This window comes from Sciurus vulgaris (assembly GCF_902686455.1).
Source record: "Sciurus vulgaris genome assembly, chromosome: 7".
NCBI lineage: Eukaryota > Metazoa > Chordata > Mammalia > Rodentia > Sciuridae > Sciurus > Sciurus vulgaris.
The window spans coordinates 129,872,750-129,896,772 of record NC_136467.1 but is presented as its reverse complement, the minus strand read 5'-3'; the positions used below and the strand labels follow the sequence as shown (position 1 = coordinate 129,896,772).

Genomic DNA, 24,023 nt, shown 5'->3' with positions numbered 1-24,023 from the left:
GATATGGAGAAGCTCTTACTCCTTTACTCCCCAGGCATATTTTTATTTGTTCATTTATTGTTTTGTTGTTGTTGTTTCTTTTATGGGATTTTTGCTTTTGTTTTTTGGTAGGGCTGGAAAGGTATGGTTTTTTTTTTTTTTTTCCACATGAATAACATTTTTTGGGTACTAGAGATTGAACCCAGGATCGCTTTACCACTGAGTCACATCACCAGACTTTTTATGTTTTTTATTTTGAGACAGGGTCTCACCTCACCAAGTTGCTTTGAGTCTCACTTAGTCGCTGAGGCTGTTCTAGAATTTATGATCCTCCTGATTCAGCCTCTTGAGCCCCTGGGATTACAGGTATGTGCTGCCGTGCCCAACTGATTAACTTTTTTATTACAAAAATACCAAGAACGCAAAAGAGCAAAAGGCAAAGGCAGTCATTTTAAATGAGAAATATACTGTGTATACTTATATATGTGTATATATATTATTAATATCATTATTAATTGAAGGAGTATAAATTAATATAAAAATGGGAGTTTTCATATACCAAACAGCAATTCAAAAATGTATCAAAAAAATTATTAAGTTTAGTCTTTAAAATATTCAAAACGTTGACTAAAACTGATTATGCTGGCACATGCCTATAATTCCAGCAACTTGGGGGCTGAGGCAGGAGGATCACAAGTTTGAGGCCAGCCTTAGCTACTCAGTGCAGCCCTCAACAACCTAATGAGACCCTGTCTCAAATTTTAAAAAAAAATTCTGATAATTTATCCTAAAGAATATTAATTTTTTTAAAAAAATTAGCAGTCATTTATTAAATATTACACATAATAGCACAGAAATGGAAATAAACTAAATGTGAAGCAATAGAAGAGTGATTAGATAAATAATGGTACAAATTTTCAATGATGGTTAGAAAAAGATTCTGTTAATGCAAAAATGCTTATGTTGGAACTGGATATAGTTCATTGGAAAAGCATGTACTCACAAAAAAAAAAAAAAAAAGAAGAAGAAGTTTATAAGATTAAGTCTAAACTATGCCTGTGAACCCAGCCACTTGAGAGGCTGAGGCAGGAGGATCATAAGCTCAAGTCCAGCCTGAGAACCTAGCCAGATACCCTCTCAAAATAAATTATATATATATATTATATTTAATTATATATATATCAATTATATATTTTTTTTTCAAAGGACTGTGAACATAGCTCAGTGATAGAGCACCCCTGGGTTCAGTTTCCAACAAGGCACAGTCTTTCAATGTTACAATTGAACTCTCCTGATGCTATCAGTCTTTCCACTTTTACCAAACTAGAACTCTTACAGGACTCAAGTATTAATACTGATTTTTGTATGATCTTTGTTCTCCTTTGATCCATCCTGTAGTAGTCAGCCTGTGCCAGGTCTTTTAGAATTTTGTCCTTTATATGGTCAACTCAGCCCTCAGCCAAGGATGCATAGAAAACTTCCACATTAACTTTTCAGTTTCCCCATCTGTAATCTAACCTTCCCAAACTCTAACTCTAAATGCAACCCTGAACTCTCGTGTCTATCTCTCCACACATTAGTGAGGTTGTGATGGTTTACTTGGACTCAGCCTCCCTATTCTGTGGTTGAGAAATCGTTTCCAGGCAGAGAGCCAGGGTAGTGATTCCTGTTCCAGAGCTAGTTCTCAGCACTGATTATGTTTACAGGATGAAAGCCCCTATAACACTAAGCTAGATAGGATATAGAACACTTCCTCAAGCTTACACACAGGAACCACAGTCCAAGACACTTAGTTAGATATACATTCTGGAAAGGAGAATATCCAGATTTTTAGTACCTTACACAAAGATTGAGTTGAGTTGATGTTGATATCTAGATGCCCAAAGTGTCATTGTGGCCCCCTATTAGAATGTGGATATTATGGGGACCAGACAAGAAATAAATTTCTGGTCTAGGTAAGCCTCCTATTGGGTCTATAGACATCCTCACCCCACTACACACACACATTTGTATTAATCATTTCACTCATCTCTGAATATAAAACTGGAATGACAAATTTCAGAATTGGAGTAATCCTACCTTGATCTTTTTGGCCAGGGGGTTAAGAGTTAGTACACTGGAAAAAAACAAATGGAAGTTGTTGCCTTTTCCCAGCCAACAAAGTAACTTAAGAATTTTTTTAAATCCCAGCAGGAGTGTGGAAAATTTAATGCAACCTTAAAAACAAAAGAATGCAGGGGTGCTCATCATCCCCCTCCTTTACCTCATCAACCTGGCCCATGTTAAAAAAAAGAGATTTTTTCAGATCCTAGGGAGTGACAGTTAACCAATGCAAACTCAAGAAAGTAGTAGCCCCAATTGCAGGTACAATGACAGATATGGTATATTTTCTAAACAGATTAATAGGAGCTTCAGTTATATAATATAGTCATTGATCTGATAAATGCATTGATCTGATAAATACATCCTTTTAGAAAGGAGAAACAAATGATTCACATTTGCATAAGATGTATAAAAGTTTACGTTTCTGGTTGTTTCCCAGGGTCCATGTCAGCTATCCTGTCCTCTATTATACTATAGTCAGAAGGGATGTAGACTAGCAGGCATTTCTAATGATGTTTTATTGGCTCACTCTATGGATGATGTTATTCAGACCTCAGGAGCAAAATGTTCTATGTTGGAGGCCTTGGTAAAATATATTTGCTACAGAAGGAAGGAGATATATCCAGTGAAGATTCAAGTGCCAGCCATGCAAGTGAAGATTTTAGATATGTCCAGTTATCTGGGACATGACAGACCTTCTAAAGAAAAGATGAAATTACTGCATTGTGTACTTTTATTTTATTAAAAAGAAAGTGGAGACTTTCATGTCTGTAATTCCAGCAACTCAGGAGGTTGAGATGAGAGGATCACAAGTTCACAAGTTTGAAGCCAGCCTTAGCAATTTAGCCAGACCCTGTCTCAAAATTAAAAAAAAAAAAAAAAAAAAAAAATGAGGACAGGGGCTCGTAATATAGTTCAGTGGTAAAGTACCCCTGGATTAAATCCCTATTACTCCCCCTAGAGTAAAAAAAAAAGAAAGAAAGAAAAAAAGAGATGATCCAAGATTCTTTTTAAAATGTTAAAGTTCTTTTTGACTTTTAAATCTTTAATCTCACTGAAATTGATTTTTGTACAACATGTGAAGTAGAAACCCAGTTTTATTTTATTTTTCCATTTAGATATCCATACCACAGTAGTATTTGTCAAGCAGTTCCTTCTTTCCACAGTGACTCTGAATGCCAGTTCAGTCATCTATTGAGCATCTGTACATACATGTTTGTTTTTCAGTCCCCGATTCTGTTTAATTGATCTAGTTACTGTCGTTGTGCAGATACTACACTGTTTTAACTATTATACATTTACAATAAATCTTTACGTAGTAGGTAGAGAAAGTTTCTGCACCTCCTTCATTTGCTAAAAAAAAAAAAAAAAAAAATCTTGGATCTTCTTCACTTTCTCATTATTCCATAGAAATTAAAATGGGCCAAGTTCCACAGAACACACTATTGGGATTTTGATTGACTTTGCATTGAATTTATGTATTATTTTAGGAAGAAATGACATTGTCATATATTGAGTTCTCATATACATAGATGTGGTATCTTAATTATTTATCCTTAATAAAGCTTTATAATTTTTCTGTTAAAGCATATTTTGTGTTTTTGTTGTTGTGGTTTTTGTTTGTTGGTTGGTTTGGTTTGGTTTGGTTTGGTTTCCTACCAGGGATTGAACCCAGGGTCACTTAACCACTGAACCATATCCCCAGTCTCATATATATATATATATATATATATAATTTAGAAACAGAGTCTAGCTGAATTGCTTAGGGCCTCACTAAATTGCTGAGTCTGGGTTTGAACTCAAGATCCTCCTGCCTCAGTCTCCTAATCTGCTGGGATTACAGGCAGGCGCCACCACGCCCAGCCATCTTTTGTATTTCTTTGCTCCTGTGATTATTGCCTTTTAAAAATTACTTTTCCTAACTTGCGCTTGTGATGGGAATGCAACTGTGAATGTCAGTTTTTTAAAATTCAGCAAATTTGCCAAACCCTGTTATCAATCACCATAATATAAGTGTTAGATTATTTTGGATTTTCTAGGCAAACCATTTGGCATTCTCCTTAAAAGTTATGTATATGTAATATTTTAATTAATGCAATAAAAAACATTTAATAAGGGTATGGTAATACTCTCCCTCTCACCTTTCCCTTTTCACTGTTTCTAGCTATTCACCTCTCACAGGAAACCACTATTATTAATTTTCTTAGGAGTTTTCTCAAGCTTTCTTTGTGACTACACAAGCAAATATAATTTAAATTCTTTTTACTCCCTTCTATCCGCAAATGTAGCAAACTATATACAGAGTTCGGCGCTTGATTTTTTCCCTTTGTAATCCATGGAAAATTTTTTGAAACTTCTCTTTAATAGCAAGAGGGGAGGGGAGGGGCTGCGAAGGCGGAGCCAACGAACGACAGAGTGTCAGGGAGGCGGCTAGAGAGGCCCGGAAGTGGCTTCTGTGCCCCGCCCTGCGGGTGGTCTGCTAGTTTCGGACACTTTTGTGAGTATTGGGTGAAAGGGAGTCTCCCATTTGGCGCCCACTTTCTCGTGTGGGTTTAGTTCTCCTCCCGTGGCTGTCCTGCCAGTCCTGCTGTTCTTTGTTCCCCGGGTAGGGGCGCGTTTGCCTTGGGGGGAGCCCTTCCCTCACAGTGCCCTGCAGCCTCGTCTGCGGGGAGGGAGACCCCTGAGGAGGCCGTGGCGGGGACCGGGAGGGCGCTTCTTGGCCCCACGCAGTGGGAGTCCCTGCGCTGGGTACATTGTGATGTCCTTGTCCAGCGCCGTTTCCCGGTGTTCAGGGTGTTTGGAAATAGGATTCTTGGGTCACATGGACAAGCATTGAAAAATGGGAACCGTTACATTTTTACTCGTCCTGCAGACGAGGTCGGTTCCAAGGTCTTTAAACTATTCTGTGTCGCTGAGCAAGAGCCAGAACTTTGGAGGTGTATTGCCTGGTTGGATCCCTTCCCTGCCACTTATTGGCTGTGTGACTTTGGGCCAGTCCCTTAATCTCTGTGCCTTATTTTACTGTTTAGTAAAGTGGCGATTGATATCACCTAAGTCACTGGGTCGATGTGAGGATTAAGTATCTAATATGGGTAGGAAGCTTTAAAAAGTTCCAGGTACAGAGTAACCACAATGTGAAGATTTGCTGCCATTATTTCTATTGTTATTTCTAATTACAACAGCACATTGTCTTGAGTGAGTAGTGTTAATGACTGGCCTTTTTTTTTTTACTATATTTTTTTTTCTTTTTTGAATTTTAGGGTCATTCGCCAGTTCTCTTTGTAATGGATGATTTCTGTATTTTAGGAGGGAAAAATAAGATATTCTGAAGATCCTAACCCAAAGCAAAAACTCATACTGGTTTGTGTTGTGTTGTGATGTCTTGGGGACAAGCTTTCTTATTATTTTGCAAAGAAGAAAGGAAGTGTCCTGGGAGAAGGCAGTTCATTCTACCTGAGCCGTTGAAAAAGACTCCACAAAGGAGGGGATACTTAAGTTGGACTTCTGGGCTTGAATGCTGTTCACTCTGCAGATACATGGCAGCATGTATATAAATACTGTATTAAGAGCATAGTTATCAGTTTGGTAGGGTAGCTGCTGAACTCTTGGAAATTCAGGGAATCTTTATGCCTTTTTAAAATACAGATTCCTCTGTTGAATGCACATAGTCTGGAAAGCATGAGGGTCTGAGCCCTACCTGAGCTCTTACTGGCCCCTTTGACTGAGTGATCTGAACAATGACAACCTGCATGACTGTAGGAGATAGTCCCTTAGTTCAGTAATGGGGACAGAGGATCACCAGTTGGTGTGAACAGAAACAGGTCCTTATCCAGAATTAAAACCTTAGTAATTTTAGGCAGGAGAAGGCCCTGGTTAGGTATTTTAGAGAGCACTCTCTGGTGGCAGCCTGAAAGATGTGGTAGGAAGCTGAGTGGATTGAAAGTACTTAATTAGGCTAGAGATAAAAATGAGGGCCTGGCCATGCTGATAGCAGAGAGGAGAGAGAAAAGGAACAGATTTGAAAGGCATTCCAAGGGAAGAATAGACTGGAGCAGGTGATTCTTGTAGCAACTAAATGAGAAGAGATAGTCAGATGATTCTGAGGAAGCCTGGTGGCTAGTTGCTGCTATACTAGGGAATGCCATATTGGAGAAAGAATAGGTGAGGTGACAAGAAAACCAGCTTGGGTCAGGGCATACTGAGTTGTATTTGTTTGCAAGATTTTCAGGTTAGAAGTGTCTGGGAGGCAGCTCGTGGTATTGGGGGTTTGAACCTAGGGTGTAGGGTGTATTCTAGTAAAGTGCTCTTATCATTGAGCTAAACCCCCAGCCCATATATATATATATATATATATATATATTTTTTTTTTTTTTTTTTTTTTTTTTTTTGAGACAAGGGCTCACTAAGTTATCAAGACTGCCCTTGGCAATCCTCCTGCCTTGACCTCCTGAGTAGCTGGGATTTCAGGCATGTGTCATCACACCCTGTTTGGATCAAGAATCCTTTACTTAAAAATTAAAAATAAAAAATAAAATCTTTAGCTTAAGAAATATGAGTTAAAATCCTGCAAGTGATTCAACAATGTGAACGAGAAAAAGGTTCAAGAACAGAACACCCAAAGCACATTCAATTAAAAGGAGAAAAGCCAGTGAATTATACCATTAGCAGACATTAATATGGTACTTAATACAAACAAGGCACTATTTTAAGAACCTTATACAAAAACTTGATGTTCACAGCATCCTAATCTGTTATCACTATCTCTTACAAATGAAAGTGAGATACAGAGATGTGTAGTTTACTAAGATCTCCCAACTAGTAGGTGGTCAAGTCAGGATTATGAACTCAGGAAACCTGGCTTGAGGGTATACATCTAACCAGATTATTATAGAATGTTGGAAAGAAACAGGAAAGGTAAAAGCAGGACAGAATAGGGTCCCTGAATCCAGGGACAAGTGAATTTCTGGAAGTAGACACCATCATCAGCTTGGTTGCCTGAGAAGAAGCCATGGAAAATGGGAACAGAAGGAAGCATCTCTGGTTACTTCTGCTGGAGAAATCTTGGTGGCCTGATTTGCTGCCTATAGTGTGTTAAAGACTGAGTGGAAAGTGAGGACCAGAGTCCAAGTCCGAAAGGTTTTCTGTTAAGAAGTTTGACCTTGAAGGGGAGGAAAGAGTGGCAGATTGAAGGAAGGGCAAGGATCAGGGGCAGCCACTGAGTTATCCAGGGCAAAGGCTTGATGATGTGTTCTTTGATATTTCTGAGAGATACAAAAGGTCCTCCAGTGCAAAGTTCAAAGAAGTCTGGGGGAATTTTTGGTTTTGTTTTTGGCACCAGGGATTGAACCCAGGGGCACATTACCACTGAACCACATCCCCAGCCCTATTTTGTATTTTATTTATAGAGAGGGTCTCAGTGAGTTGCTTAGTGCCTCAGCCTCTCGAGCTGCTTGGATTATAGACGTGTGCCACCATGCCCAGCTATCCCAGCCTTCTTTTATATTTTATTTAGAGATAGGGTTTCACTGGGTTGCTTAGGGCCTTGCTAAATTGCTGAAGCTGACTTTGAACTGGTGATCCTCCTGCCTTAGCCTCCTGAGCATCTGGGATTACAGGCATGTGCCACTATGCCCTGAGGTCTGGGGAAATTCAACTTTCAACTTTTTTTTTTTTTTAAATTTAAGTGCTAATTTTCTTCTGGTTGTTTGGGCAAGCCTATGTCAGAGAGAAAAATTAATTCATTTCTTTTGCTACAGGGCCTGCCATCTTTTTTTATCCTCCCCTAAAATGTGGCACCTTGACCACAAGTACTTAATATTTGTTTCCTACTGCTACATAACAATTTGCCAGGCATTTATAACTTAAAACTTATTATTCCCAGTTCTGTTGGTCAGAAGGCCAGGAAGGCTCAGCTGAGTTCTTTTTTTAGGGTCTTCCAAAGTCAAGATATTGGTAGAGCCGAGCCCTTATTTAGAGGCCACTTAAAAGTTCATTGAGGTTGTTGGTAGAATTAAGTTCCTCCTGATTAGTCTGGTATATCTGAGAAGCTGTCTCATCATACTCAAAGTCCTGGGGATTAGGACAGCTTAGGGTCATCTTAAAATTCAGTCAACCACAGACTTGGTTGCTAACGGGATCATTCTGATCTAATCACAGAGAGGGGCTTCCTAGAGTCCAAGAAGTATCTTAGTCTTCACTGAAAGTTGGTTGCTCCAGCATCAGTGTATATCTGGGTTAATGAGGGGCCTGGAGGGTGTCCATATCTACTCCTAGGACATCCTTTGGGGATCTTAATGTGGGGTTCAGATTTGGAGTGGTGCAGAGGATGAAGCTACAGAGGCACTTGAACCTGGGGGAGAAATTTCTGCAACTGCTTCTTAGCAACATCCCCACGCACCTGAGCATGAGAGGAGAGCACTCTTAGCAAACTGAGTAACTAATAATGATTTCCATTTTTCAGGAATCTCCAAAAGTACCACTTGTAGCTACAGTGAGGCTCACACTGCCTTGCTAAAAATGGCTAGAGAATCAAAGGAAAACACAGCCCTGGACACCCACTCTGCAGAAGACCAGATGGGGCTTCTGGTCATAAAGGTGGAGGAGGAAGAGGCCTCTGCCTTTGCAGAAGAGGCCAGTTTGCCCTGCAGCCCTGATCAGGGCAAGGAACGCTGCCGTCAGCGCTTTCGTGCTTTTTGCTACCCAGAGGCCACAGGCCCCAAAGAGGTGCTGAGCCAGCTCCGGGAGCTCTGCCGACAGTGGCTGAGGCCTGAGACACACAGCAAGGAGCAGATTCTGGAGCTGCTGGTGCTGGAGCAGTTCCTGACCATCCTGCCCAGGGACCTGCAAAACTGGGTGCGAGAGCAGCATCCAGAGAGCGGGGAGGAGGTGGTGGTGCTGTTGGAGTATTTGGAAAAGCAGCTGGATGAGCCCACACCGCAGGTAGAAAGAACAGGTTTAGTATCTGAGAGCTGTTGTCTGTGCCTTCCTGAACATCAGAATGAGGGGCATTGCTTTAAGATCAGGAGTTCTGTCACTTTTTGTACTGTGAATTGGACCCCTTCTCAGAATATTTTTAAATACCTAAAGAATTACAAAAGAACTCAAAGTATTGATAAACATTTAGCAAAGTGTTAAATTTGTGATGAAGCTGTATATATGCCTTTTAGAAAAAATGAATGCATTAAACAATAAGACCTACAGTCAGGACTTAAAGATATTTCTGGTTGTATATGTTGGGGGAAAATCTGTAATTTCTCTTGATGACAATCTTGCAACCACTTATACCACATTGGTTTGTTGCTTTCATTCACAATTGAATACTATTTTTCTCATAGATGAGTGAAAAATAAGACTAGTTTTTTTCCTATCAAAATTCATGGACTACTTGGGATGGAATCCATAGACCTTTTGTTTTTAAACCTCTAATATAAAATAGATTCTTACCTTTGTCTTCTGGCCTGTTTTATGAGGCTGTTTCATCTTTGTATTATCCAGTGTGTTTGAGCACATTCTCTCAGAGGACACATGGCCAGAGTCTTCTAACCAGTGCCCAGGAGACCAAAATTCTTGACTTAGATCTATTGCATCGAGCTTTGTAACAGGAAATCATTTCAAGTCTCTTAACTTAATTATTTATAAAAGGGCATGGGAATTTCTGAGCTACACATAAAAAAGTAACTTGGAAACTATAATTAAAAAAAAAAATTTAGTTGTAGATGAACACAATACCTTTTATTGTATTTATGTTTATGCAGTGCTGAGGTCAAACCTAGTGCCTCACACATGCTAGACAAACTCTCTACCACTGAGCCACAACCCCAACCCAGAAACTACAAGTATTAATGTCTAAAAGGAAATCTGCATTTAATGAGGACATGCCAGATCCTATGTTGGTTGATTTCACATACTGTCATCTTATTTCCTGATTCTGACAATTCTGCAAGCTAAAAATTATTATCCTCATTTTTCAGATATTAGTTTTTTGGTTTTTGAGAATTTCTTACCAGTTTCCAAAATGCTTTCATAAATGCACAGATGTATATAATGAGGGAACATAGAGTTGAGAACATGGCTCTGGTGCCATTCTGCCTGAGCTCCCATCTCAGCACTTTTTAATCACTTATTAGCCAAGTGACCATGGGCAAACTGCTTAATCTGTCTCAGTTTCCTCATAAGTAAAATGAGGATAATAATAGTACGTCCCTTGTAAGGTGGTTGTTCATGTTATTTATAATGCTTTTGGAAACAGTGCCAGGCTCATAGAAAGTGCTGTAGAAGTATTTGATGAATAAATGAAAATAAAAACATATGAATGACTTCTAGGTCCCAGGTGGTAACCAGGAGCAAGAATTGCTCTGTTGCAAGGTGGCACTATTGACACCAGCCCTAGGGTCACAAAATAGCCAGTTCCCGCTAGTGAAGACTCTGCTCAAGCATGAATCTTTGCGATACCAGCCCTTACAAGACAGAGGTGAGTATTATCTTCTGGCCTGTATGAATTCTAAATAACTCATCCAGTTTCACTGAAGGTCTACCTAGAAGACCCATTTACATGTTCATCACTGATCAATCCTACTTTGAGGCTGAGACTAAAAAGGGAAATTTCAAACACAGTGATGGAAATCTTTCCAAGTCTCAACATCATAAATAAGATGTTACTAAAATTTGGGTATGGAAAGAATTTGTTCTAAATACATTTAACGTGTAATTACGGAGGCTCCCTATGTCATAACCAGTATTGTTGGCACTGGGATATAGCCATCAGTGAGACAAATCATGCTGCAATGGAGTTTCCATTCTGTTGTAGAGGATGGTAAATAGACACATTAATAAAACAATTTAGATAGTAAGTCTTATGAAGAAAATAAACAGTCTAAATTGCTGGTTAGAATATCCCACAGTTATAGGACTATTACAAATTAAAGGGTATAAATTTTCTAAAACCTGGGTCTGTTATTTAAAAACCCTCAAATTCACTCCATAGGAAATGACTGTATGCTCTTTGGTGTTCTCTCAAGTGCCTTGAACATGTGTGTAGATTCTTGCAACACACAACACCAGCACACACCAGCCAATGTGCAATCTTTATTTCTCAACAGAGGCTCTAGCCTAAACCAACTGTTTTTCCCCCTTTTACTGTTTGTCTCCTATAAGGAACCTAAAGTTCTTTTTCATTTCTGTCTCTTGACTCTGAGTAAGTTTTCTATAAAACCAGACTCCCATTTCTGCTTTTCTGGGTCCAGCCTTATCTGACTCTTAGTTTTTCAAAACCAAAGCAGAATTCACCCTCAGAGCTACTAACCAAAAATTCCATTGTTCTCCACTCCCTAACAAAATTTAAAGAATCCTCCAGTGGAAAGCTTTTGTGTGTGTGTGTGTGTGTTGTGGTGGGGGGGATCGTTGTTTTTGTTCCTTTCATTTTAACACTCCTTACAGGGGTCCTGCATTTTTGCATGCTCTTTTTTATATCATGAGCACACCAGATGTCTTTAGCCCTAGGATTGGAGCTGGTAGGGATCAGGTACTTTGGAAAAGAATATGCTGTGTATAAACTTGTTTGGCAGAAATTTATTAATACAGTTTTTGAACTTGGATTCCACAAGGCAGGGAGTCTGAATACCAAGGTAGATCTCATCCAGAGCTTATTTCCTTCTTAGTTTCCCATGGAGGCAGCTGCAGAGAAGACACAGTGGTAGCTGCCAGGCTCACTCCAGAGTCCCAGGTGAGCTGGAGCCCCTCATCCTCCCCCAGTTCCTTTTACTATTGTACATCTGAGGACATTTCCTCCCACCCTACCCCTCTTTTTCCCTGACCCTACATGCTCCACCCAAATCCTAGAAGGGATATGAACTTTCTTATCCCTTGTTGTAGGATCCCTTGTTGTAGGTGGTTTATCACTAACTTAATGTAGATATACACTTTAGAAGGTTGTCCAGTTTTATTTAGTGACTTGGGAGTTGTCTGTGTTTCCCAGATGTTCCCTACTCCATTTGGTCAACCACTTCTTCTGTTGCTATAGGGGATGCTGAAAGTGGAAGATGTGGACCTGACCCTGACCCCTGAGTGGACACAGCTGGATTCATCTCAGGTGAACCTCTACAGAGATGAAAGGCAGGAAAACTGTGACAGCCTGGTCTCCCTAGGTAAGACTGATGGGCACTAACTTCTCCCAAGGTTCCTTGGCATCTTTTGTATATTAGAACCTGTAACTCTGTTGGGTTGTTAGAAGCTGTTGATCCCATTATGTTTGGATTCAGAACCACCATTTTTGCCTGTTACTGACTCCTAACTCATTAATCCTTCCTAACTTGCCTTCTTTACTGCCCTGCCAGTGGTTTAGTTATGGTGAGTAGGATGAAACACTCTACAATTCTGGCTTATAGGAGATGTTCAACAAATGTTGGCTTCTGCGGCTGGAGGTGTAGCTTAGATGTAGAATGTTTGTCTAGTATTAATGAGGTCATGGGTTTGATCCCCAACAGTGGGGGGAAAAATTGTTGATTTTTTTCCCCTTACCTTCCTGTCCCTAGCCATAACTAAGGAAAAAAAGCAGAGGAGCCTTTTTAGGAAATGGGCTATGAAGTCATAGAGCATGAGAATTAGAAGCTACCTTAGACGTTGACTTCAGATCCTGAAGGGTTACCTGACTTGTCAGAGGTCTGTAGCTCATTGGCAGCACAGAGGGGGCTCCAACTTAGATCACCCAGTGCTGATACCTGTTCTGTTTGGGAATCTTACCTCTACCTAGGCCACAGTCCAAGATAACTGCCCTTGTCTTTAGTCAGTGACAAAGGTACTGCGTCTCCACTTTCAGCACTTCAGAAATCCTTTCATTTGTCCTATTCAATGTCACCTTCCACTCAGCTCTTTTAGTATCTAATTCTAGATGTTTGGCCCTGCCTTACCATGCTTACTGTTTAGAGATCATCCCTACCCCATGTATCCGCACCGTAGCACAGTCCTTGGTTCTCACCACCTTTCCTCCACTCACTCCATTCCCAGTTGTACCCTTCTTCCAATGTCCCCCCATTCTCATTCTCAGGTCTCCCTCCCCAGCACTCTTTATTCCTGTCCTTTTTCCTGCACTTAAGTCCTCTTCCTTGGCATATACAGACCTCTGTAATCCTAGTCTCCCAGTACTCATCTCAGAGCTTTCTTCCCATGGCATAGCACCGTTAACAGTTGCTGGCCTTTGTTGTTTCAGCTGGTGAAATGCAGAGTAAGCTCAGGAATTTGCCTCTAGCTGAGGAACATGCAGAACAAGATCCTGGGCAGATACCATGCCATCAGGGTGAAGACGTTGCCCAAATGCCTACCCATGCAGAAGCTAGTGAACAGGAGCCCAGGTTACAAAGAAAGCAGAAAAATGCCACAGGGAGTAGGCGACACATTTGCCATGAATGTGGAAAAAGTTTTGCTCAGAGTTCAGGCCTGAGTAAGCACAGAAGAATCCACACTGGAGAGAAACCCTATGAGTGTGAGGAGTGCGGCAAAGCCTTCATTGGGAGCTCTGCCCTTGTCATTCATCAGAGAGTTCACACTGGTGAGAAGCCATATGAGTGTGAAGAATGTGGCAAGGCCTTTAGTCACAGCTCAGACCTTATCAAACACCAGAGAACCCACACTGGGGAGAAGCCCTATGAGTGTGATGACTGTGGGAAAACCTTCAGCCAGAGCTGCAGCCTCCTTGAACATCACAGAATTCACACTGGGGAGAAGCCATACCAGTGCAACATGTGTGGCAAAGCCTTTAGGCGGAGTTCCCATCTCCTGAGACATCAGAGGATACATACTGGAGAAAGAAATATTCAGGAACCTGACTGGGAAGGTCAGGGTAGGACGGAAAACCAGTGGGAAAATATTGGAACTCCTATGTCTTATAAGTGTAATGAGTGTGAAAGAAGTTTTACTCAGAATACAGGCCTTATTGAACATCAAAAAATTCATACTGGTGAGAAACCCTATCAGTGTGATGCATGTGGAAAAGGCTTCACCCGAACTTCATACCTTGTTCAACATCAGAGAAGCCACTTAGGGAGAAAAATTCTGTCTCAATGACTGGTGCTGAACATGCCAAAGTTGGAGCTGAACTGAAGCCAGCCTGAAGCCCTTACTGGCTGCAGAAGCTGAGGGCTGGGGTTTTACTTACCAAAACATCATCAAGTGTTAGAATATATAATCTGGCTGAGATGAATTATCTTCTACATTCTAAAAGTTGATTAGAACAAAACTTATTTATAGGCAGCTATGGGAGAATTGTTTGGAATTAAATTGATTTCTAGACTGACAAAATGCTCTCAGCCAGCACTTTATTATGATGTCTATTGGGTGGATGATTGTGATTTGGGGGCTTGCTACCCTGACCATTCTTTTTTACTATAATGAATCCTTGATGCTTGGTCAGATTCATGAGATCTTACATTCTCTGTGCCTTCTACACAGGTGCTAATAAACATTTATTAAATGTACCAGTGAGATTACTTTCATAGCTCTGAAAATCTGATGTCTAGATTTCTGTGGAGCTTCACACCAGGCCATTTGTGCTTGTATCTAAAGAATTGAGGTTCTGGGTTCTGAGTCAATCTAATACATTTTCTGCCAAGTACATAGAATTGGCAAAGCAGGGATAAAGGTGGGGTTACTGTGATAGGATTTACATTTCTTTACCTAACTGGAAATTTTGGTAAGAATGCCTTAAACAACTTATCACTGAATCATTGTGAATATTTACCATCCATGAAATTTCATTCTTTTTTTTTTCAGTGCTGGGGATTGAACCTAGGGCCTTGTGCTTTCGGCACTCTACCAACTGAGCTATACCCCCAGCCCTGAAATTTCATCCTTTAATTTTTCTCTGATGTTAGTTTTCCTACTGTTAAAGAAGCTAACTTTCCTGTTCAGATAGTGTGAAAATCTAGTTATTAATTCAGAATAAAATGATAAATTTTTTAAGGCTCAGCTTCCAAAATCTTGGCTTTTATTTATCTTGGGCCTAAACCAAGAGCCCCTCAATGCTATAGATAGATGCTATACTGCCCTTCCAACACATACTGTATAGTAAACTGCAGAAAACTTATCCCTCCTGAGGCATTTCCCCTAGTGGATTTGCACCGGATAATTAAAACAAGTATCATTCATGGTTTCAGAACTCCAATATCAGTGTACAACAGTCTTGGTCTTTTTATGTATTGATTCCCAACTGCATAGTAATAACTCCTTAATTATTTATGATGAGAACTTTTTAACCATAAGTTATCTACTTAATCAGGCTATCTGCTTTTTCCTTAAACACACATCATGAAACATCCTTTTTTTTTTTTTCTCATGATGGTTAAGGTTTCAGTATTGTGAATTTTAGTGAGAAAACTTATTTTTTAGTCAGCACTATACAAGTAGTATTTATCAGGTATATTTCAAATGGAGTTGTTACTACAAAAATGTTTGCAGATATCTAGAGTCTTGCAAATATTTTTGCTAGTGCATAACTTATTATAGAAATATGCATTCATTATTGTATATATTCACATTTATCACTTGGGTTCTGGCACCAACAATCTCTGTATCAGTCTAAGATTCTGGAATTCTTCAGGTATAGCAAGGTTTTCTAGTCATCTTTTGCAATTAATGGTTTTGGCAGTGTGATACATTCTCTTCTATATGTATTTTGTTCATTAGAAATTGAGTCATCAAAAAAAAAAAAAAAAAAGAAAGAAAGAAAGAAATTGAGTCATCATTCAAAATTCTTTGCAGATCCATCCAGATCCCTGCTTTTATGCTAGTTTCTAAGACTAGGTACTTGAAGGTTTTCAGGGATCCAACAGACACAAATCTAATGAGACCTAATGTAAATGATTTGTATTACAGTAATAAACCATATTAACTTGGTTTGATTGATTTTTTTTGGGGGGGGGAGCAGTGGGGTGGGGGGATAGTGTGGTACCAGAGATTGAATCCAGGACCTTACATATGCTAAGCACACACTCTACCAGTGAGCTATATCCCCAACCCAATGAGTGACTTATTAAATTAGTAAAAATTCATTGTATGAAATGGGTGTAGTGTTGCAAGCCTGTGATCCCAGCAGCTCAGGAGACTGAGGCAGGAGGATCACAAGTTCAAGGCCAGCCTGTGCACTTTAACAAGACTATGTCTCAAAATAAAAAAAAAAAATGAAAAGGGCTAGCGATGTAGTTCAGTGGTAAAGTACCTCTGGGTCTGATTCCCAATATGGGGGGAAAAAAGAAAGAAAAATGTATTTGCATGATTTCCAGACTTCGTAGATACATACTAGGATTCTGCAGAGAAACAGAATCAATAGAATACATGTACATGTGTGTTTGAATGTGTATATTTACTGTAAGGAATTGAAGACCCAGGTGAATGAGCCAGTGGTATAAGTTTCAGTCTGAAAGTTAATGTTTCAGTTTGAGTATGAAGACTGGAAAGAACCATTGTCCTAGGATATAATTCAGTGGTAGAGCTTTTCTTGCATACTCAAAGCCCTGGTTTCAATCCTCAGTGCCTCAAGAAAAATAAAAACAAAACAAAACTTTTCAACATACTCCCCACTTTTGATTTCTAGTTCTTTCATTTGGCAGTCTTGGGAAAGAATGTTTGTAGCCTCAGGACAGAGAAGGCTGATATGAGGCTGAGACAAATGACCGATTCACCATTATCCAGAGTATCCTCAGCATTTAGCAGAATCCTGTTGAATGAATGATCCTAAAAATTGACTGATTCTATTTGTTCTTTTGTATTACCATAAAATTGCCTAGTGCTTACTGCTAAAAACCAAAGTGTTCACACTCTTATTTCCAGAAATAAAGATTTTCCATATTTCTAAACAAGTTATGTGTTTTTCAACCATTCATTCAACAAACCTGATTCCTGCTGAGGAATCAAAGATGAACAAGCTTACACTTCCCTTGAAGAGCATGAGAACTCAACTTTCCTAACCTAAGGTACTTTTCCCATGACTATCTTAATTTTATTGTCAACTTAATGGTCCTTTGTTCAGGGGAATGTCTGCACCATGGCTCTTTGGCAATTTACATGTACCACCATAGACCAGGATTTAACACCAGCGGATATAAACCTTGTAATACCCCAGAACATAAGCACACAGCTGATTTTTGTTTGTCTTTTGCAGTATTGGGAACTGAGCCTACTGACCTGCCTCTCCAGCCCTTTTTATTTTTTATTTTGAGACAGGTTCTTGCTACGTTGCTGGGGCCAGCCTTAAGCTTGCAATCTTATGTCTCAGCCTTCCAAGTTGCCGGGATTACAGTTTGTGTGCCACTGCACCAGGCACATAGTTGGTTTTGTAAAGAACTGCTACAAGACCATTTCTTACTCAGCTCCCTATCATGGAGGCATTAAGGTAACCTTGTGAGTGAGGGAGCATGGGAGGTAAAACAGGGCATGAACAATCCAGTGAATGACAGATGGCTCCCCATGATACACTTCAGTCATAAAATGTTCATTCATAGCTTTTACTCATACTTAACTGCATTGTTTGTTGTTTAGCAGTTGGGATTTGGTGAGTTCTTTTTATAATCTACATACTCTTCTCCTGTCAGATATATGGCTTGCAAATATTTTTCCCTATCTGCAGCTTATTATTTTATTCTCTTAACAGGGTCACTGCAAATATTTTAAACTTTGAAAAACCAAATTATTAGATTTTCCTTTAATGAAATATGTTTTTGATGTCAATTACAAGGATCTTTGCCTAGCCTTAGGTCCAGCAATTTTTTTCCTTCCTAAAGTTCTAGGTTTTCTATTTTAGCTCATGATCCATTTTGAGTTTTGATTTTCCATTTTTGTATGGTAGGGTATTTTATTTGGTTAGTGTTATTTGTTTTTGTTTCTGGCTTATGAATGTCCAGTGCTCTAGCACCATTTTTTGAAAAGGCTATCCTCCATTGAATTCCTCCACTGAATTGCTTGTGCACCTTTGTTAAGGATCAGTTGGGCCTGGCTCATGTGGTACATGCCTACGATCCCAGCAACTCAGGAGGCTGAGGCAAGAGAAGGCAAATTGGGCCGGCTTCAGCAATTTAGCAAGATCCTCAGCAACTTAGCAATACCCCATCTGAAAGTAAAAAATAAAAAGGGCTCAGGATGTAGCCCTAGTCAGTGGTAAAGCATCCCTGAGTTTAATCCCCAGTACTTAAAAAAAAAAAAAAAAAAAAAGATCAGTTGACTTTAGTGTGGAACTATTAGTGTGGAAGTATGGAACCCCCTCTCTTGATCTTTTGATCACCCTAGGTAGGTAGTAAGTCTTAATGTCAGTTGTAATGATTCTTTTCATATTATTAATAATAATTATTATTACTTGCAGTACTTGGGATTGAACCCAGCATACTTTACCTCTGAGTTAATATCCTCAGCCCTTTTTATTTTGAGAGAGGGTCTCACTAAATTGCTCAGGCTGGCCTATAACTTGTGATCCTCTAGTCAATTAGATTACTGCACTTGGCTCTTCTACCATGTCTAAGGACCATTTATATCTAAAATGATGAACAGATTTTTTGTGTGAAAAAACTTAAAACCAGGGGCTGGGGTTGTGGTTTAGTGGCAGAGCACCTACCTAGCACATGTGAGGCACTGGGTTCCATCCTCAGCACCACATAAAAAAAAAATGAAGTTTAAAAAGTGCTTTAAAAATTTTTTTAAGATTAAAGCCAATATGTTTGAGGATATATAGTTGTGTATTACTCAATTAGCATAAGAATTTTAGTAGGAACATAAAAACAGATTATAATGTCTAAAATTAGGCCACATAGCCATTCTGAATCTTCACTGTTACCTTCATTGTAGCAGGAACTCAATAACAAATTCAATTACAAAACAAATTGACAAATAACTCAATGTATTTGATATGCATATTAGATTAAAGGTGAAAGAATAAATGCTCAACTAAGCTTCTAAGAACACATAATTTTGGAGCCCACACTAAAATAAATTTCTGTAATGCAAATACTTGGCAAGGAACCTACTGATTGATAAAAATCACTCCACAGGCTGATACAAAATCTAAGTATAGTAGTTTAGGTCTACAAATCAAATTAATAAAGCAAGCTGTGGTTGGCATAGAGACCAGGCTTGGATGGACCACAGGAGTTGACTTACAATATTATCCAACTTGTAAACAATCACAAATTTGAAAAACAAACAAGGTGCTCCCATAATGGTGAGGTGGCTTTTCCCTTACATGGAAGAAGAAAAGCCTGCAAGGAGTCCCCAATCCCACACATCCTCCCCAAATCTTCCGAAACCACCAATCGTTGGGGACCCTGAAGAGTCTGCCCACAAAATGTATGGGGGCGAAGGTCCTTGGGATAATACCCTTTTGCTACCTCAGTTGCCGCAGTCAGCTCCAGAAAAGTCATAGGACCTCGATCTCCCACAGCTGCACACAGAGGGACCTGGCTCCAAGCTGCGGCCAAGCATGCAGCAGTGATGTGCCCCAGATGGGCAGGTTCTCTGAACTCAGTGATCTCTTTCCGCGAAGCAGTGGGTCAGCATGACTCTGGCTAGGGTGAGTGTATCCACCTTTAATACTGTTTCCTACCCAGTTCAGCTACTTAACTCCACCATCAAAGGGAGGAGCCATGTAGAATGCATCAGAATTTATTTATATAACTGCATTATTTGTCATAGTTCTGAACTAGAAGCTACCTAAATGTCTGTCAACAGCACTAATGGATTTGCTTTATCACTGTCCTTCAAGAATGCCCTAGGGTAGGGGTATAGGGCTATACCCATCCACTTTTGTACATTGTGATATGTCCTGTAAAGTCATCTGTAAATTAGGTCCATGATTTTTTTTTTTCTTCATCCTCATCAATTTGTCCACAGGTTCAGGAAGATAGACAGGAAGTAATATAGTTAAGAGTAGAAGGCCATGGACATTTGGGTCACCTCTTCATGCAACTTATTTTGTGTCTTAAGGGTCTGCTTATGCTTAATTTTTTTCCCCCAGGGAAAAGGGGGTTAATACTGGGGATTGAATCCAGGGACACTCTAGACTAAGCTACATTTCCAACTCTTTTATTTTTAATTTTGAGACAGGGTTTTGCTAAGTTATTGAGGCTGGCCTCAAACTTACACATAGGCCGGAGTGTAGACCATGGAAGAGCACTTGCCTCGCATTTGCAAGGCTCTGGCTTTGATACACAGAACTACAAAATAAATAAATAAATAAATCATAAAGTCATACCAATTACATCACAAATTCTAGGCAAATAAACTTGAAAATCTCAATGCAATGAGTAATTTGCTAGGCAAAGATTAACAAAATAGACTCCCTTCCCAACATATACACTATAAATACAAAGACCCACTAGACCAAATTACCAAGCAACTATCTCACAAAAAGGAACCTGGTCCCATGGGTTTCCCATAAGAATTCATCTTTCAAAGACTAACTAGTTTCAAGCCTTCATAAATTGTCCTAGAGCACTTAAAATGAACAAAAACGTAATTCTTTTTATGATGGAAGTAAAAGAATGAAAGTTAAATATGAAAAGTAAAAAAAAGAAAGTTATGGACCAATTTCACATGAATATTGGAGAAAATGTACTATATATTTGCAAATTAACCCATTAACACATTAAGAATACATCATGACTACATAAGATTTATTCCAGAAATGCATGATTATTTCAATGTTAGTAAATCCTTTTACCTAATAATAAAGTTAAGGGGCAAAATGTGATTTCCATATTAAAGACTAAAAAAACCTTTAACAGAATGTAGGTCATTTTGCACAATAGTGACTAACCAAAGCAAAATAAAAAATTTAGATATATGCAGCAGATACAAACAGGATTCTGAAGCCATTACTGCAAACTTTTAAAATACATGGTTTCTGTATTTAGTGATCTATAAAGCAGGTAAAATTCATACTGCCTAAGTGGAAATTAGGCTAAACTACTAATTGGCTAAAAGACAGCTTCTCAGGACTCTTTTAGTCTATAGGTTTTCGAACTGGAAAAAAAAAAAAAAATAATAAGCACTTTCTGAAGGATGCCTGCTTGGCCTTCTGTTGGAGAACACAGAGGCTGTCCCAAATTTATGAAAGGATCCAGTAATTCAATAATGTGTTTCTTTTACTGAAAGATCATAAATGCGATTTTTTTAATGTTCTTGGATACCTATATAAACCTACTTAGCTTATAAAGAAAATATATATTCACACAATACTACTATTGTCTCTATTTGTTGAATGAATTAAACATAGAGCAGGCATGGGGGAATAACATGTCCTCCAACACACAGATTGCAGGTCCAGGGGTGTACACATAAAGTTTATTTTGTTGTTTACATATATAAATCCCTCTGGGAAAAGGAAAAAAGAACTTCCTACCTAATTTTTTTTTATCTGAAACATAATTTAATGACTTTACTGGCTAAAATGAATAATTTAGACTACCCATTCCCCATATAATGCGCCCATTTACATTAACTTTCCGGTGTTGGGGAAACTGTTGTTGAGGCTTTTTACAATCCTCTCATTTGTAAGAGTCTCTCTAATATGAATTCACTGATGTTTCCCAAGGTCCAAACTCTGTCTGAAGATTCTTCCATACTCAACAATACTGGCAAGGTTTCTTTGTAGTGTAAATTCTCCAATGTTGAATAAAGTGAATGATTCCATAGAAAGCATTTCCATATTCATGTTTATAAAATCTCTTCTCTGTGTAGACTCCTTGGTAAAGTCAGTTCTGACTTTGGGTGGAGTTCTTCTTACATTCTTCACACAAGGTTCTCTAAGGTTTCCTTGCTGAATAAAGGCTGCCTCACAGTTATCACATTGATACATGTGGCTTCTTTGATATCAAATAAAGCCATTATGGCTGAAAGCTTTCCCACATTCCTTATTCTGATAATATTATTTTCCTTGTGTTGGACCTCCTGATAGGAAAGGAGGGACCCACTATAAACAAAAGCCTTTTAAAACTCATTGATCTCAAAGACATTCTCTCCACCGTGGACTCCCTAGTGTTGAGTAATGACTCACCAATAACTAAAGATTTTACTACTTATTGCACTGATACTGTCGTTCTACAGAAACTTGGGGCCAAGTCCTTATTTTCATTCTCAGTTACACCATCTAAAAAAAATACAGACAATTCGAATGTTGGTTGTCTTTTCTGAGATAATGAGACTTACAATCAGGAACAGTGATAAAAATAAAATCCTAAAGTACATTCTAAGAATAGGCTTTAATCCTAAAGCCTATTCTAAGTCTCTGAATTGGCATCTCAATTTTGTGACATGACCAAGAAGTTATAGGATCGGTTTAAGAGAAGACAGGCAGAAAAAGACTAGAAGAAATTTTTCTCGCAAAATATGAAAAAGAATCAGAAAGGTATAATCAAAAAATATAACTGATCACTCTGAATCAAGAGCTAAGAAACGAGGAATATTATGAAACCAAGAGAAAGTTTAATATGCTAAGGATAGCTAAAAGGACTATTTATACCTACTGGTTGACATTACCTAGTCCACTACTATACACCTATGAAATACTCAGAAAATATTTAAATGGATCAATAAACACTGGAATAAAATAAAAGTTAACTTGAAGCCAAAACCAGTTTTGAAATACTACTAATGTGACATGGGGAAATCAAGTATGCCAGAAAATTTACAGGGGGAAAATAATTTTTCCTGATAATATCCAATCCTAAAACACAAGAAAAAATGAACAGTTTAAAACTAAATAAGTTGAATAGGTTAAAAAAAAAAAAAAAAAACCAAACAAAACCTCAATTCCTTAAACTCACAAATATGACTGAATTTCTACTTAAAGATAATAAGAAGTTGAGTGAGATAAGTTTTTTGGGTTGTTGTTTGGTTTTGGTACCAGGAACTGAACCCAGTAGCACTTAACCACTGAGCCACATCCTCAGGCCTTATTTTTTTATTTTGAGACAGGATCTTGTTATGTTGCTTAGGGCCTTCCTAAATTGTTGAGGCTGGCTATATAAATTTGTAATTCTCCTGCCTCAGCCTCTTGAGGTGTGTACCACCATGCCCAGCAAGATAGTTTTAAGGAATAGGATACTACAAGTTTCGAACAGCTTCCCCTGTGAGGCTTCCATTGTCTGGCTTTCTCTCCAGAGATCCTTTCTCATCCATTTCCTATATTAAAAGGCAATAAAGCTGAGAGTTAAACTAACACAGGTTCTTAGTTTGGACATAAAACCTTTGATTCCAAGGTACTTTCTCTGCCAAAACATATATTTTTCTAAAGCCTGGGACTTATTGGCTGAAGCTGGTCTAGGAAAACTTTTTTAAAGTTTTTTTTTGTTTTTCTGAAGCTAACTCTTATGTAAGAACACTAAACAAAAACCCATTAAAAAAAGAAGGCTCCAAAAATTTTTTTTAATTAAAAAAAAAAAGAAAAAGAAGGTTCCATGAATCCAGGGGGAATTAAAACGCATGAGGGGATGCTGGTAAAATCCCAAAGTTCAGGGGTTTTTCTGGTGGTTTTTTTTTTTTTTTTTTTTTTTTGGGAGGGGAATACCAGGGACTGAACTCAGGGGCATTCAACCACTGAGACACATCCCTAGTCCTATTTTGTATTTTATTTAGAGACAGGGTCTCACTGAACTGCTTATTAGCATCTCACTTTTGCTGAGGCTGGCTTTGAACTCACAATCCTCCTGCCTCAGCCTCCTGAGCCGCTTGGATTACAGGCGTATGTCACCGTGCCCGGCCAAAGTTCAGTTTTGTTGTTTTCCGTGCTATTCCCAAAACCTTTCACTAGTAAAGCCATAAATGATCCTCCCAACCCTTCCCACCTGTGGCTTGTCCTTCATTCAAGGTATTTCTTCACTTTTTCCAGCATAACTGATGCTTTCTCTCCATATTCTGGACATTTTATTACCTAGATCTGCAGTTCCCCAGGCAGTGGTCAGAACTTGTTC

The 24,023-nt window shown here is 38.9% G+C and overlaps 1 protein-coding gene across 2 annotated transcripts; it reads left to right on the top strand.

Moving 5' to 3' along the window:
• The first annotated feature begins 4,511 nt into the window (after positions 1 to 4,511).
• Positions 4,512 to 14,549, top strand: ZKSCAN3 (zinc finger with KRAB and SCAN domains 3). Of its 2 annotated transcripts, XM_079146689.1 has the most exons (6): positions 4,512 to 4,579; positions 8,543 to 9,021; positions 10,405 to 10,552; positions 11,739 to 11,803; positions 12,101 to 12,224; positions 13,286 to 14,549. In XM_079146689.1, exons 2-6 carry the CDS (start codon positions 8,599 to 8,601, stop codon positions 14,137 to 14,139), a joined length of 1,614 nt encoding a protein of 537 aa, XP_079002815.1. In that variant the 5' UTR covers positions 4,512 to 4,579; positions 8,543 to 8,598; the 3' UTR covers positions 14,140 to 14,549. The 2 variants fall into 2 exon arrangements, with proteins under 2 accessions (XP_079002815.1, XP_079002816.1); XM_079146690.1 differs by lacking the exon at positions 4,512 to 4,579 and having other exon boundaries at positions 6,580 to 9,021.
• Positions 14,550 to 24,023: the final 9,474 nt, after the last annotated feature.

Coding starts and splice junctions, on each gene's coding strand:
- ZKSCAN3 (XM_079146689.1), top strand. CDS start 8,599: ATGGCTAGAGAATCAAAGGAAAACACAGCCCTGGACACCCACTCTGCA. Junction 9,022..10,404: donor TGGATGAGCCCACACCGCAG/GTAGAAAGAACA, acceptor AATGACTTCTAG/GTCCCAGGTGGTAACCAGGA. Junction 11,804..12,100: donor GGCTCACTCCAGAGTCCCAG/GTGAGCTGGAGC, acceptor CTGTTGCTATAG/GGGATGCTGAAAGTGGAAGA.